Source organism: Alnus glutinosa, chromosome 7, assembly GCF_958979055.1.
Source record: "Alnus glutinosa chromosome 7, dhAlnGlut1.1, whole genome shotgun sequence".
Lineage (NCBI taxonomy): Eukaryota > Viridiplantae > Streptophyta > Magnoliopsida > Fagales > Betulaceae > Alnus > Alnus glutinosa.
Genome location: NC_084892.1, coordinates 1420443 through 1438223, shown reverse-complemented (window position 1 = coordinate 1438223; position 17781 = coordinate 1420443). Strand labels below are relative to the sequence as shown.

The following is a 17781-nucleotide window of genomic DNA, read 5'->3' as shown; positions in this document are numbered from 1 at the left end:
TGTGTGTGTGTGTGCGTGCGCGTGCAAATTTATATCTAAATATGTCTTTCTTGTACCCATACATCCAACCAACCATAGATACCTTGAAGAAGAATTAAAATTATGCAGTTTATATAATTTTTACGCATAAACAACATAACAAAGGCAGTGTTCCTTTTATTCGGCAAACCACAATAATGGTTGAATTTACACTAAATTACTTCATATTAACGTAATGAGCAAGAAACATATAAAATTATTGTATTTCATAAAAATGTTTCTTTTAACATATTATAGAATAATTAGCAATTAATCAATACGTACGAGGATTACATAGGTAATTATCCACCAAAGAAGTAATCGTAGTTTGTGTAATTTTTATTGTTAATGTATATTCATATGAATCTAAGGCCTATATAAATTTGAATTATGGAAAATTGACATGAAATAAAATGAGTACGTAGGGATGAATTCATGTACCAGGTGCGATGTAGCCAAGTGTACCAAGAGTTTTGGTTTGGGTAGCATCCTTGTTTTTGACCAAAATCTTTGCAATGCCAAAGTCCCCCACGTGTGCAACCATGTCCTCATCTAGAAGGATATTGCTAGGCTTTAAATCACAATGCAACACAGGTTCTAATTGGTCATGGTGGAGATAGTCCAATGCCGATGCAACGTCAATCATAATGTTTACTCGTTGAAGAAGATTCAAGCAGTAGTTATAAGAGTATAACCACCGTTTGAGGCAACCGTTCGACATGTATTGAAGTATTAACGCTTTGAAATCGAGGTTGGAGCATGTACTTACGAACTTAACAAGATTTCTATGTCGGGTTGCCCGTAAGACCTTGCATTCTGCATCAAAACTTTTGAAAGCACTAGACAATTGCAAATTTAGAACTTTGATAGCAACAATTGTCCCGTCAAAAAGCACTCCTTTGTACACAGAACCAAAACCTCCAGTTCCAAGCAGGTTACTTTCACAAAAGTTGTTTGTCCCTTGGCAAAGCTCTTGATATGATATCATTCTATGCGCAAATACAGGCAATGTATGAAATAAACTTGGAACCTGCAAGTAATTACTTTCTCGATGTCTTCTCAGCATATAAACCAATGCTAGACAGAGTATGACGAAAGCAATGGGAGGAAGAAAATATTTGAGCAGTTTTTGTTTCACCTTTGATCCTTTGGAGCTTGAATTTGGACAAGGTAGAACTCCAAAAATTGGATTTCCACAAAGCGCCTTGTTTCCTATAAATGATTTTGCTGTGAAGTTTGCAAAAGGCCCACTAGTTGGTATCTCTCCGGATAGCTTGTTAAAAGACACATTAAAAAATTTGAGCTGTGAAAGTGCTTCAAGAGACTTGGGAATTGCACCAGACAGATCATTGTAAGAGAGATCCATGAAATCCAATCCTTTCAAGTCTCCAAAAGAGTTTGGGATTTCTTCTTGAAATGAGTTCTTTGACAAATTAAGAGAATTTAGGCTTTCAAAAGCTCCGATGGTGCTTGGAATGTTTCTTGTAATTTTGTTCTAAGATAAATCTATGTGTTCAACAACATGCAATTTTTTCATGTTTTGAGACAAATATCCGCCAAGGAAATTCGATGATAGGTCCAAAAACAATAAACTTTCAAGGCTCCATAAATTTAATGGTATTGGTGCTCCCAACCTATTAAAACTCAAGTCTAGCCTTTGCAAAAGATTGAGGTTCGAAATACAATTTGGGATGGATCCAGAGATTATATTATTTGTGAGATATAACTCACCTAAGTTCTTTAGCCGACATATCTCTTCTGGAATGAATCCTTCAATTTTATTATCACCAAGTTCCAATCTTTGTAACCTCTCCAATCCCCCAATTGTGGACGGTATATTTCCAGTCAAACTGTTATTTCCCAACCCAAGCCAGGTCAATTTTTTTAAGAAACCTATACTCATAGGAACATTACCCTTTACTTTGCTTCCAAATAAAGTAAAGGTGTGAAGGGTTGTTGAAAAGTTTCCAATAGAATCTGGAAGAGTAATATCCAAGGGATTGTAGGATATGGCTAGGTCTTCTAAAACTCTGCAATTAGAGAAAGACAAAAGGAAATTAAGCTCATGATCTCCAGACTCTCCTGTTAGCTGATTATCATCCAGATGAAGTGTTCGAAGGTATTTTAAGTCTCCAAGACTTTTTGGTATTGGCCCAGAGAGTTTGTTTGAAGCAAAATCTACTAGGACGAGGTTAGAACAATTTGAAAGATATGATGGGATGGGACCACTAAATTTGTTGCAAGCAAAATATACATATTGAAGGCTGTGGCAAGAAAATTCAGAATTTGATGGAAGATTGCCAGATAGGGAATTATTTGCCAAATTGATTTCTTCTAGAGAGGAAATGTTGAAAATGTTTTGGGGGATTGCTCCTGTGAGATGATTTGAATGACATGTAAAACTTCTCAGATTTGGAAGCAACCATAAATCTGTCGGAATGCTTGCTTTAATGTAGTTATCCTTAATGCCAAATGTAGATAACCACGACAAGTTAGTTATGGAAGGAGGTATATTACCGGTTAAGCTGTTACCTCCAAGATTTAGGAATTCAAGCTTTTCTAAACTCCCAAAACCTTCTGGAATACTCCCATCAAATTTATTGTTTGATAGGTCTAAGAGTAAAAGCTCTCTGCAATGATTCATTTGTGAAGGGAGCCGACCGTTGAATTCGTTGTGTGAAAGAGAAAGCTGTTGAAGATTAGGACAATTGTTGCAGAGATTCATCGGAAGAGTTCCTGAGATGTGATTACTCATAAGAGTAATTATGACTAGAGAAGTTATGTTAAAGATTACAAGAGGAAATGGACCAGAGAGGCTGCTGTTATCCAAATCCAAGATCCTTAACGATGACACGTTGGCGAAGGTTGATGGAATTGCGCCTGTAAGATGGTTTCCTGCAAGTAGTATTAATCTAAGATTCCGGTTAAGTTAGTTATGAAAGGAGGTATATTACTGGTTAAGCTGTTACCTCCAAGAACTAGAAATTCAAGCTTTTCTAGACTCCCAAAACCTTCTGGAATACTCCCTTCAAATTTATTGTTTGATAGGTCTTAAGTATAAAAGCTCTCTGCAATGATTCATTTGTGAAGGGAGCCGACCGTTGAATTCATTGTTCGAAAGATAAAGCCCTTGAAGATTAGGACAATGGTTGCAGAGGTCCATTGGAAGAGTTCCTGAGATGTGATTGTCTCTAAGATGAATTATGGTTAGAGAGGATATGTTAAATATGAGAAAAGGAAAATGACCAGTGAGACTGTTGAATCCCAAATCCAAGACCTCTAACGATGACATGCTGTCGAGGGTTGATGGAATTGCGCCCGTAAGATGGTTATTCCTTAGATATATTTCTTGAAGATTCCGGCAATTATGCAAAGTTGGAGGGATACTACCTTCCAATTGGTTGAATGACAGCTAGAGTATTCTCAAGCGGCGTAGGTGACTGATCTCATGAGGCAGAGAACCAAAGAAGCTGTTGTTACGTAGATTAAGATAAACCAGGAAAGAGAAGTTTCCAATATCTGGAGAAATGCTGCCTTGGAGCCCCATGTAGGGAAGGTTCAAAGCAGTGACTCTTTGCCTACGTCGGCTACATGAGACCCCAATCCAGTTGCAGAAGTTTGTAGTTGTGGACCAGTTACCAGCCAAGACAGTTTGGTTTGGACCAGAAGTGAGTTTAGATTTGAAGGCAATGAGAGCTGCTCGATCAGTAAAGCTGGTGGTGGAAGATTGGGCCAACTGCATTAAGAGAAAACCCAAGAGCAGGAGAATGGATGACCTTTCTATTACCATCATCATGACTGTGTTCGATCCGAGAGAGAGAGAGAGACGGAGAAGGGCTGGAGTTTATAAAAAAAAGAATGGGTGTTGAGCAGCTTTTATAGTGGAAGTAGTGAAGCATGCTTACCCCACGAGATTGTACGTAGTAGAGGCTCATTTGGTAATTTGCTGCTTCAGATTAATTGTGAGAGAGGCAGAAACATAAACCCCAACCACCATCCAGTACTAGTGACCCACCTTTTATGGGCTGTTTCGGCCACCTCTGAAGGGGTCGACGGCGATGGCTCATTCAACATGAGAGTTTTTGAATCAATTGATGTAACTTGATTATAGTTTTGACACAAACCACATCTGAGAGAGTATGTCCCACGTTGCTTAATGTAAAGGTGCGTATGCATGTACTATGTACTACGTAAGGTGGGTGGGAATTAATTTACATAATAAAGTTTTTGGGCCAACGATCGAAAATGATGAAATGGTAGCTGAAAACATAATTCTATATAGATGGCGTGTATTCATTTCCCTGCTTGCTGTTTTCTGTTAGCATAGACAAATCAATGCACATTTTTTGGAAATTAGTTTTTTTTCCTGCTTTGCAAAAAATGCACGAAATGCTCGATGTACGTTGAGCTTCTGAATGATTTTGGACACAATTGTTGTCACATGAATGATTGAACTCTATTTTTAGAGTGGGGTCTTTCATTTGCAATCCGGTATGTTTTAGTTTTCCATTTGAGAGCATTTCTGGCAATAGTAACTAAAAACATAGTTAATAAAAAGTATAAATTTTTATTTTAGTTACTGTTTTTTTTTTTAATATGTTCATTCTAGTAGATTTTTTATTCTATTCTCCATTTTATTTAAATATTATTTTTCAATATTATTTTAATTATTTTTTGTAACACCCGTACCCCACTCTCATTGCCCCTCTTCCATTTCTTCTAAAAATTTATGTTTCCTACACTATGAACTCCACAAATATTTTTTTTTCCTATTAAAAAAAACCTAAAGGGAGTGACCAATTGTAATTACTTTACCTAGCTACTATATTAATTTGGAGTGACTATAGACCTTTGGAAGTGTTTGCCTATTGAAACTTGCACAGAAGAAGTCTAGTCGGTTGGAACTGAATGCATTTTCCTAACTGATCCATAACTTAATTCAACCCAATTAAAACATCAATATATAAAAGTATAATATCTCACACTAATCAAACACAAAGATTCTTACTACGAAATTCGAGCCTATAACATTTGACTCCTTTGAATATTTTCTCAGGCACTTAACGACCATCAAAAATCGCCTAGCATGACTTCTTCAAAATCAAGACTTTTTTTGTCTTTCCATTAGAAGAGCAAACTAAAAAATAAAAAAGACTTGATGTCATTGTACGATGAGTAATAATTGGGTAGCCCTATGCAATAATTATAGTATTTATGATTTTTGACAACAATGTAAACGTACAGCCGTCTCATAAATATTGAGATTTGAAAATCCACGCACATCCCAACATCGGTAGATGAATCATATCTGACATATATTTGCTGCGGACTTAAATAACAATTGTACATATAACTTCACATATATTTATGCATGGACAAAGTTTAATATGAGAAATTCCCTCCAATCAATTTAGTTTATTAAATGAACAATAATTCATATTTAAAATGCATATAAAAATTACATATATTTAATCATTTACGAAAAATTAATGTATATAAAAAAAATTACATGCTTTAAAGTAGGGCCAGATTAATTAAGGACAAAGCTAATTAGATCTTTGCCTAAGAGTTTGTTTGAATTTGCAAAAAAAAATATGTGACTCGAAAAAAGTCATTTTTAAAAACACAATAATATAAGTGTTTTGGCAAAATTACAAGTTAATCTTTAAAATTTTGCGTTTTAAAAAAAAAAACCTTGTTGTCTGCAATTTTAAAAAATAATTTTATGCGTTTTGAAATCGTAATTTTTTAAAAACACAATTTTCAAACGATTCATTTTCAACGATATGTTTTAATATTGTATTTTTTATCTACGAAATTACAATCTTAAACGCACTACAGGACTCCTAATTTATAAAGCTCCCCAAAAAAGACCTTTTATGTTAAATTTATCCAAATGAGTAAAAAGTCTTCAGAAAAATAAAATGAGAAAAAGTCATTTGAAATGTTACTTAGGGTTTAGAAAAAGTCTTTTTCTTTTTTCTTTTTCTTTTTTTCAGAATAAAAGGCCGGTGCCCGAGCATGTTAAAATTCTTAAAATATTTCAAACTAAAGTATGAACCCACTTTCTTAATAAATATATATATATATATTTTTTCTCTTATTTGTTGTCATTACTTTTAATCTTTTGTTTTTCGGTTCCATCATTCTTTTATATTTCAAATTTTATACTAACTATATATCCAACGCCGCTGATTTTACTTGATTCTAGTTTCGATAGCTTATCATCATTACTTCATATTAAACTAGTGAGCAAGAAACATATAAAGTAATTGTATTTGACACAAATGTTTCTTTCACTACGTACATTTCATTAACTGCTAATTAGACAATTGTTAATTTCTGCAGTTTATTTCCTCCCTCATTGTCCTAGAGCAATGAAGCAACTTCATGTAAACATTTTTTTTTATTATTTTTCTTTTTCCTATTCTTTTCTCTTTGTGAAGCTCTTTGCTTTTTGGCTTTCGTAAAAGATTGAATTTGACGCTGATTCGGTCTAAAATTTTTATTTGATCTAAAACTTGGTACGTAGCTTAAATGTATTTTTGTGATTTTACATGTAATTAATTTTAGGAAGATATCGATTGTTGGGATCCAAAACTGACAAAATTAAAGAAACCCAGTTGATATTAACATATTTTAGAATAAAAACGTTCAAATTACAGCCAAAACAAAAAGAATCGAATAGAAAGACGTGTAATTATTTCTTTAATACTCACTTTTTTCCAAGCTCATTGAGTGACCCCATGGGAATTAATGGCAAATATGTAAAATGTTTTCTATCTAATGCATATTTTCATCATCTCTAATGGAGGCATCGGAACACAATATTAGTCCTCAAAAGGACTGACGGGATAGAGTAATTTCTTGGGATTTCACGAAATGCCTCACTTTTCAAGCAGATAGGATTTTGCTTCGTATGGGTCGATATATATATATATATATATATATATATATATATATATATATATATATAATGAATAAATAAACAATTCAACAAAATTTAATTATTGTTTAAACTATATAAATGTAACATATTATTTATTTTGTCACGCTTAACGCGTTAATTTATTCAATAGGAAATTTATGATAAATTTCTGGGTAAAAGCACGATTTGAAAATGATTCCTAATTTTTTAATTTTGAATTTTAAACGTATGAGTGTTCGAAAATTTTAAATCGGTCCTTCTGTCACTTTTTCGTCCATGTTCATTGTACACCGTTAGTGACACGTTAGTATTTTTTTATTAAAATAATATTTTTGTTATTTTATTCAAAATTAAAATCTAAAAAATAAAAAATAATAATAATAAATAAGGTTTTGGAAAGGGGTGACCCCTAGATTCCTTTGTGCCACCCCGGCCATTGAGAGTAGCCTCGTGTCCTTTTTCAAAACTTTCTTATTTTTTTTCTAGATTTTAATTTTTAATAAAATAACAAAAATATTATTTTAATAAAAAATGCTGACATTGCATTAATGGTTTACAGTAAAGTATTTGTACAGAAAAATAATGGAGAGATCGCTTTGAAAGTTGCGAACACTCCGGCATTTAAAATCCAAAATCAAAAAGTAGTAGAGGCTCATTTGGTAATTTGCTACTTCAGATTAATTGTGAGAGAGGCAGAAACATTAACCCCAACCACCATCCAGTACCAGTGACCCACCTTTTTATGGGCTGTTTCGACCACCAGTCTGAAGGGGTGGACGGCGATGGCTCATTCAAAATGAGAGTTTTTGGATCAATTGATGAATAAATTGATTATACTTTTAACACAGACCACACGTACATGAGAGAGTATGTCCCACGTTGCTGGATGTAAAGGTGCATGTGTATGAATATGTACTATGTACTATGTAAGGTGGGTAGCAATTAATTTGCATAATAAAGTTTTTGGGCCAACGATCGATCGCGAGAGAAAATGAAATGGTAGCTGAAAACATAATTCTATATAGATGGCATGTCTTCATTTCCCTGCTTGCAATTGCTAGCTTTTTTGTGTCAGCATAGACAAATCAATGCACATTTTGGAAATTAGTTTTTTCCTGCTTTGCAAAAAATGCACCAAATGCTCGGTGTTGAGCTTCTGAATGATTTTGGACATAAATTTTAGTTACTACTTTTTCTATACCCCTACACTTCAACAGATTTTTTTATTCCATTTTCTATTTTATTTAAATATTTTTTGTAAATTTTCTTTTATTTATTTTTTGCAACCCTCGACACCCCACTCTCACTTCCCCTCTTCCATTTCTTCTAAAACTTTATGTTTCCTGCATTATTCTTGTCGAAGAACTCCAAAAAAATGTTTTCTCTTTTTTCTTTTTCTATTAAAAAAAAGTACGTAGGAGAGGGCAACTAATTGTGGTTACTCTACCTGAGCGTTACCATGATAGCACTTACCCGTTAAGAATTGCTCAGGAGGGGCCTAGATAACGAAGAATCACATGCGCTCCCTCATGATCAATTGAACCATAACATGACTCAGCCCGATTAAAGCATCAATAGGATCCAATGTGACTAACACTAATAAAAAATTAGGAAAAGTACATATAACCCCCTCAAATTAGCTACCACTCAATTGCCAATGTACCCCTCAAACTACTAATTGTGTCAATGTCCCCCCTAAACTACCAAAAAATGTCAATGTCTCCATAATAACATAAATACCCTTCATAAAATTATTAAAATAAAATAAAAACTAAAAAAATTATTAAAAATATAAAATAACAAAAATTTATACAAAAAATAATAATAAAAATTAAAAACTGGTTTTTCTTTTTGTTTTTGTTTTGTTTTTGTTTTTGTTTTTTTTTTTAATTTTCAGTTATTTTTTCGTTTTTCTTTTTTTTCTGTTTTTTTTTTAATTTTATAAAAAAAAACTGGTTTTTCTTTTTCTTTTTCTTTTTTTTTTTTAAATTTTCATTTATTTTTTTCGTTTGTTTTTTTAATTGTTTTTCGTTTTTTATTTAATTTATTTTTAAAAAAATAGTTTAGATTTTTATTTTTGTATTATTATTTGTTTTTAGTTTTTTTTTTTTCGAATTTATAAGGACATTTTTGTCTTATTTAAAAAATTTTAGAGTCATTTTTGTCTTTTTGTTGGTCTTAGGGGGCACATTGACATTTTTTAGTAGTTTGAGGGGACATTGATACAATTGGTAGTTTGGGAGGTACATTCACAATTGAGTGGTAGTTTGAGGAGGATATGTGTACTTTTCCCAAAAAATTATTGATTTCCATTGCAGGATTCAAACTCACTCCTTGTTAATTGCCTAAACTTATGTAGATATTTTAGACTACTGAATCACCGACATCGGTGGTTCACAAATATGTTCTTGATACTAGGGGTGTATAAGCGGTGCAGTTATTAACCGGAAATAACTGGTAACCGCTAATAACCGACAACAACTGCTAATCAGGAAATTGAAAAACCGGAAATAACCGCAACCGGATAACCGGACCCGGTTGCGGTTATTCGGTTATTGCAGTTTAAAAAACCGGTTAATAACCGGGTAACCGCAACAAGTTTTTATTTTTATTATTATATATATATACACAACCTCATTTTATATATATATATATATATATATATATATATATATATATGTTTTACTAGTGATGTTTAACTCACGGTGTTTGGATTGTCTAATTGTTACATTTTCTTCTAGTCAAAATCCGATACCCAAGATAACAGAACCCATGTGTTTAGGAAAAAATATGATTTTTTGAACGTTGCTTTCTCTTTTTGTTTTCACTTGTATTAAAAAAAAGCTTTTTTCAGTCTTTGCCAAGAAATAAACTGAAAACCCTTCCCCTTTATCCTAATCCGTCAAAAAAGAAAAACTGAAACCCCCCAGAAGCTCCAATGCCACCATTGCTATTTCTCAATCTCTCTCCCTCTTTGCCAGTAAGTGTCCTTTGCACCTGATCTTCTTCTTGTTCTTGCCGTGGTTGTCTGACTGTGAAGAGATATACTAATAAACCAGAATGACTCAAGTTTATTGTTTATTAAATAGTGTTGAAGATACAGTTAAATTATGAAGAGCAAAACAAACTAGAGACCTAGTACAGCTAACACTCTGATGCAAGTAAGTTAGCCAAATATTGGATTTTTTTTAAAAAAAAAAAAAAAAAAAAAAATTGAAAAATTCAACGATAAAAGAAAACTGGTTATCCGATTAATAACCGGATAACCGGTGGTTGGTAAAAACCGCAACCGGCCTATCGGTTGCGGTTGTCAAAATAGGAATAACTGGGGACCCCAGTTGCGGTAGCGGTTATGAGCAAATAACCGTTACCGCAACCGGTTGTACACCTCTACTTGATACAAGTGAATATATATATTTTTTTTGGTAATTGCATATTGTTATTAACTTTTCTCTTTTAACATTTTGGTTAAGAGTAATAGATGATCCAGGGTAATATAATAAAAACTAAATGATGAGGATTCTTATTTGATCCCTTTGTGATGTCCCGAATATTATGGGCTACTTTGGGAATAGAATTATTGGGATAGATAATTAAAAATTAACTAGATGACTAGAAAATACAATGGGACGCGCAGAGAATATTATATGGACCAAAGAAATAAATTATACAATGAGAAAATGTGTGAGAATGAAGGAGAAATGGAATAAATGCTAAAAAAAAAAGAAAAAGGATTAAATTAATAAAATTAATATGGCGCGTCTGGACGACTCAACAGGCTTGTCTGGACGGTACCTTACCACCATGTGGCAAACGCCTCATTCCATGCGCGTCCGGACGCCTGCTTTAAAGTGTCCGGACGGTTCGCAACGAGGGGTGCACGGTCTTCTTAAACGACGCGCGTCTGGACGATAGTCGGTGTCTGTCCGGAAGGTCTGCTATGCGGCACACGTCTTCTTAAATGGCGCGCGTCCGGACGGTGATTAATGCCCGTCCTGACGATCTGCCTAAATGGCGCGCGTCCGGACGGTTTGAGATGCCCCTCCGGACGGGGTCCGAATTAAAATGGGCAGTACGCCCATTTCTTTCTGTTTCTTCGGTTTTCCTTCATTATTTCCTACAGTTTTTCACCTAAAAACCGTGATATCTTGAAACCCAGCCGTCTAATCTTAGATCCGACTTCGTTAACGTAATCCTCGAAGCCCGATCTACGTTTTAATAGAACGTTTTGAGGTATATAGTTAAACTCACATCTTTTAGAGGTTTTTCGTTAAATCTTGTAGAAATGAGTTTAACTTGACATTTTCTATAGGTTTGGTGTGGTTTGGAGTTGCCAGGAGCATCCCTAGCATTTGGTCACTGTTTGGTGAGTTTTTGGTAAGTTTTCCATAGACATTAGTTTTGGGTATTTTGTTAAAATGCTATATTATTGTGATTAACCCTAAGTTATACAAATTGTTGAAAACATGTCATGTTGAAACTGTTTAAGTTTTATGAAAAAACTATGTTTTGAATGATTTCAAAGTGATTGATAAAATGTTGGGTTTGTTTAGTTTTTAAGAGAATGTGATTTAGCAACTGCATGGTTTTATAGCATGATACAATAGTGAAATATATATTGGTCAGGCACATAGCATAGAGCATGTAGTATAGAGCATACATACCACCAGTATCAGTATAACGGTATCAGCAGCATATCAATATCAGCAGCATAATAGTATCAGCAGCATATCAGTATCAGCAGCATGACAGTATCGGCAGCATTATTAGCCCCAGTTCATGCATATCATGTATAACATTGTTTTTATGAGTGATGTTTTTATGCTATGAGTAGTTTTACTAGACATATTAGTATGCATAAGAGTTTTAATGGAAAAGAGCTTATGCATATTTCTATCGGATGGTTGCATGTGTTAAGATATTATACATTGAACTTGAAAGTACATGGATACATGACTGCCCAGGTGCGAGTAATGGCATGTCTATGAGTAAGAAGGTTGATTGTTCTTCTTCTTCAGGAAATATGTGTTTTCATGATTAAGTTTAACTCTAGTGCTCTCATGATCAACTGACGTTCAAGGCACGAAGCTGAAATACGATTAGAGATGGTGTTGCGAGTATTTTGTTGAAGGATGTTATCCTAGTATCGAAGAGTAAGATGCCATGTTTCTTGCTTAAGACCTATGTGTATGCGTGATATCTGTGATGGAGTGATCGTGTGCACATATGTCTGAGTGACCGATGAAAAGTATTATTATAGAGGGGTTTGTATGTGGAAATTTCCAAGGAGGGATGACTGGAACTTCTACATATTTTTTCAACTATTTAGTATGTTTTAAATGTTTTCTGAATAGACGGTGTTTGCTGCATTAGCTATTGTTAAATTGTGGCTAATATTATGCTCCCACAACTAAAAATAAAATAAAGGTTGGTTCTTTCTGAAAACTCAGTCAGTCTTACACCACTGAGGTCTTAGTGTGTTTCATGCTAAGGTGGTGAACTCATCATTTCACCTATGTGGATACCACCACAACCATGTAGATGATATTCCTGTGATTGCAGGTACTCTTGAGGCGGATGATGATCCAGTAGCACACTATTTGAGTTACTACGATTGAAGCCTGTAGCGACATTCGTAGTGGGATAGGACTATGATGTTCTCATTTTGGGTACTATTGTATATGGCTTGTGATGTGTGTGTCACATATTATTTTGTATAAGCCATTCTTTTGTAATAGTAATGTGTAGTTAAACTTTAAACAGATAGACTTGTGTTATGGCTCACATTTGTATAGATAACAGGTTTGTTTATAATTATGCTTTTCCGCTTGATTGATGGTGTTGGTACAGTTTCCGGTATGGTGTGAATCTGCACGTTCCTTTGATGTTCTTCACGCCTCTCAATAACTCTGCAAAACAACAAAACCTAGGGACCCTTCCGGGGGTCCCGCTCCGATGCCTAAGTTAGCTTCTGTGAGAAAATAATGCTCTATGCATAAAATTGAGTCTTATTTTATACCTGGGGTATGGGCCTATTTATAGGCAAAGAGGTGGAGTCAAACCTGGATTAGGACTCCTGCTCCTTGTTGATCTAGAACTGCTGTCAGAGTTCTAATTGGACTTTAATCCTTCTTAAACTTCTGATCTGATATCTTCTTAGACTTTTGGTATGATCATTATTCTGATCATTATTCTTATCTGTTTATTTGACTTTTGAATCTCCTCTTTGGATCGGGTTGAGTGAGATTTATCCCCAACAGATGGTATTATGATTTCTTCTGCTGTAGATGTAACTCTGTATATCAGGTGCATGTTATGGGCATGTGCCTATGTTGGCTGAGCGACACGTAGTCGTGCCACTGCGATGACTCATTTTACGTTTTGTATTAAAAAAAAAAAAAAAAAAAAAAAAAAAGGGTCGTCACACCATTCGTACGTGGAATGATAGTCAATGAAAATTGAAAATGCCTGCCTAAGCCATCTATAATTCTAATGATAACTAATGGAATATATCAAGAACAAATATTTGTAGTTTTACATAATTAAAAATGACATTAGATAAATAGATTAGATATGTGGTTTAGTTAAAAAAAAATACGGTTATCATGGACTACAGGTAATTTGCAAGAAAGACGATAGACATAAGTTGATTAACACGTTCCGTAATTTAATATTTGTTTATGGGTATTTTATATTAAAAAAAAAACACGAAGTTGTTCAAAAGAATTTATTTTACAAAATGAAAAATGTAAAATTATACTATGTGGTTTACCTAATTTACAATTATCTCTGAGTTAACTTTGATACTACATGGAGCTAATTGTAAATTAAATAAGCCACATGGACTAATTTTTCATTTATTTCCTTTACAAAATGGTGGGTACTTTTTATAAGAGTGACAATTCGTATTCGCGTGTTGGCTTCAGGTCGTATCGAAACATAGTTATAAGACTATATAGGTCAATCATCACCCGACCAATATAATTAAGCGGGTCAAACTCTTTAACCATAATCTGTTAATTTCGTGTTGGGTTTGCGGGTCGTGTAAGAAAGTATCAGCGATATGTATAAGATTGGTTTTACATTTTTTTTTTCCTTTACAAAATGGTGGGTACTTTTTATGAGAGTGATAATTTGTGTTTATGTGCCGAGTTCAGATCGTATTGAAGCATAGATATAAAATTATATAAGTCAACCTTAATTTGACCCATTTAATTAAACGGGTTAATCTTCTTCACTCAAATTCACTAAATTAATATTAAGTTGGTGTGAGATTTGTATAAAAATTGTAAACCTTACTTTTTTAAAATGCAATATGTAATTGGGCTATCACTATGAGCAGGCCTACACTCAAGCTTTAAGCTAAAAGATAAAAGACAAACCGAAAAAATGAGCTTTTAAATGTTCATTTTCTATAGTAAATTCAATCACAATAAATAGTAGGAAGAGTTTGATATTTGGGATTACGGGTACGTTTGGAATTGCAATTTCGTAGAACAAAAGTATGATTTTAAATTAAATCGTAGAATATAAATCGTTTGAAATTACTTTGTTAAAAAAATTCGATTTGGTTTTAAAATCGCAAGCAATATGGTACTTTTTTGAAAATGCACAATTTTAAAAGATAAACTACATTTTTAAAGGTCAAGCTATAATTTTTATCAAATGCTTAACTCTGTTTTTAAAAATCACAATATGAAATCGTATTTTTTAAAATTATGAGCTAGACATACAATTAAATACCAATTATAACAATGAAAGCACAAAACACTCCCGAAGACTCGGAGTAATTAAACTACCAATTGTCATTGTGGAGAAGTATGGGTAGATATGCCATTCACCGAAGAACAATTATTTGTAGGACTTTTCGCAGGGGGGGGGGGCTTGAATCAAGATCCTTTCAAATTATCTGTCTGAATTTGAAAAAATTCAGACAGGATGTTCTGAGAGACCACTTATGAGACCTACTTGACCAGATAAGTGGTTAGACAGTCTAACTTTTATTTGATCAGGTAGATCTCATAAATAATCTCTCACAATTACCCACTATATAGTTAGATACATGAACACAATTACAACAGGAAAGAAAATACACAACAACGGTTGACAACCAAAAATTTAAACTAAGAACGAAAATACGAGGAGGCAATACTTTCAAGGATGTGGGTCCTTCGGTTTGTCGCACGGATGGCAAAAACCAAATCCACTAATAAAGATGGTAAATGATGTATACAGAGTCTCAATAACTCAAACATCAAAACAAGGGTAAACAAGAAGAGATAAACGTACACCCTTCTCATCAGTGTTGAGATTTGAAAATCCACGCATAGCCAAAAACACGTCGGTAGATGAATCTGACATATATTTATTAGACTTATTTTTTTTTTTTTTTTTCCGAACATGGTACCATATGCAACCCAGTATATTATTGAAGAGGCCCGAAGGCTTACATGAGAAGGAGGTCCAAGACCCATACAACTCTAATTCAGAAAGATCTGACTTAAAAACAGTTGTCTAAGCAGAAACACAAACATTATAGGAATTACATTTGAGCCTCTCTTTACATTAACACACACTCTCAAAATAAAAGAGGACCGATATAGCATTTAGCCAACACAAATTCTAATAAAATTTATGCAATACAAAGACAAACTGTACCAAGGAAACAAAGGGAATACACAACACAAGGTAGAAAAAACCCAAATACAAGTCACCAACAGTGGAAAAAAGGCAGACTTCGCCGGAGTGGTGGCGCGTGTAGAACAACTTTACATCTAACTTCATCTCGTTCCTTCTGAGAAATTTTCTCATTTTTCTTCAATTAATTCAATTTATTAAATTAACAATAATATTTTTAAATTATATAATTCTTCACATTTAAAATACATATATTTAATAAATAAAAATTAATTACAAACTAATTTAACAGAGTAATATGTGTCCACGCAAAAAGTACATGTTTTAATATATATATATATATATATATACATGCTTTAAACTAGGGCCGGCTTAATGGCAAAAAGCCAATTAGATCTTTGCCTAAAAGACGCCTAATCTATAAGAGCATTTTTAATAGCCTTATCAAAATAACTTTTTAGCTATTTTGATAAGTCAATTTGATGAAAATACTAAAAAATTACTTACAGAAGCCATACTAATTTAATCAAAAAATTTTGATGAGTGAAAATACTCACCAATTTTGATGAGTACTCTCCACTCACAAACTCTCACCAATTTATTTCTCATTTCCCTATCACGCGATCACTACACACTTTTTGTTGTGTTGTAATTCTCTTATTTGCTCTTGCTCTTGCTGTTGTACTCTCTTTACATGATTTGCAGTGGCTTTCATTTAGATTGATTGGAACAAATATTTAGATAGCTTTGGGGCTGTAATTGCTTTCATCATGCTTTAACTGGCTTTCAAAATTACTTCATTCTCTTTGAGAAAATTGTGTTGCCGTGCGATGGGGTTGGACTTTCTTCGCTTTGCGTATTTAAAGGGTACTCACCGGCTTGGTTGCTGGTTGGGACGGGAAAACAAAGGAATAAAGGAAAAAAAAAAAAAAAAAAAAAAAAAAAACCAATGAAAACCTTTTTGACAGTTTTTGGCTGAAGCAATTACCCCAAAAATAAGCATTACATGTATATACTAGTTATCATCACTTGTATTTGTCACCTAATTTAAATTGTGTCCGATTAGTACAAAGCTTTTGGATATTTAACTTTATTTAATGAACGAGTTGCTATATGATGAATATGTTGTCAAATTATTTAAATTTTTTAAATAATATAGTACCATATACATCGTTAGATAGAATAAAATAAAATCTAGTCTACCAGAAATTCACTCAAGAACTCATTCTTGAAATGTCATAGACTTGGCGCGCGCTGCAGGATGAAGGTTAACTACCAAGTCTATCAGGCCAGAAATACACAATTTGATGTCGATGGCAGCAATCAAAAGCTTCAATTTTTCTTTAATTTGTTAACACATTGAACAGAAAATAATATTTGTCATTCATCCTAACAAATAAAATGCAGATTACAAATGAATGGCGTTGTATGTACGTACGTGAGACACAGTGCCATCTTTTTCCTTAGAATGAGACAAATTTTGGAACAATGCATTACAACCTTTTTGGATTGGATCAATGAGGGTACAAGCCAGTGGAAGTTGTGGATTTAGTATTATGTATTACTTCAAGGCGAAGGGTGAAGAAAGATTTGATTATTCAAGTTAATTAGGATGTCGGCCTGATCATTGGATTGATGAGAGTGCAAGCCAGTGGAAGTTGTGGATTTAGTATTATGTATGCAAGGCGACGGGTGAAGAAAGATTTGATTATTTAAGTTAATTAGGATGCCGAGGCCAAGGCTTGGCTTGGGGTATGAGGACCCACATATAGCAAATTTTAATTTAATTATAAATTAAAAATATACATTTGTAAAACTAAATTACTCACTACAATCAAATTCTGTCAAAACACTTGACAGATTCTATTAGTGTGCCACATTAGCATCAATAAAATGACGATAGTGTTAGAACAGTTTTCAGTCCGGTGACGTGTAAATCTTTGATTCGCCGTGTTCTTCATAATCTGCAAGGAAGAACAAACAATGCGTCAGAGGGGGGGTCTCCCGACGTCCCCTCTCCGATGCTTAAGTCAGTCGGCCATTTTGGAGAGTATTGAAAGTCGAGAGTTTAGTATATTTTCAGCATATATTCAGAGAGTATTTTGTACCTGGAGTAGCAGCCTATTTATATGCGTATAATTCTCAATCGCATTGTTCCACTTTCATGTCATGGCTGAGTGGGACCCATAGTGGGATGA

General features: G+C 33.7%; 1 protein-coding gene across 1 annotated transcript; it reads right to left on the bottom strand.

Moving 5' to 3' along the window:
• Positions 1-240: 240 nt before the first annotated feature.
• Positions 241-1434, bottom strand: LOC133872349 (receptor kinase-like protein Xa21). The gene is made up of 2 exons (XM_062309838.1): positions 1157-1434; positions 241-1048 (listed from the first exon to the last, which is right to left on the bottom strand). Exons 1-2 carry the CDS (start codon positions 1382-1384, stop codon positions 452-454), a joined length of 825 nt encoding a protein of 274 aa, XP_062165822.1. The 5' UTR covers positions 1385-1434; the 3' UTR covers positions 241-451.
• Between the last annotated feature and the right edge of the window lie 16347 nt (positions 1435-17781).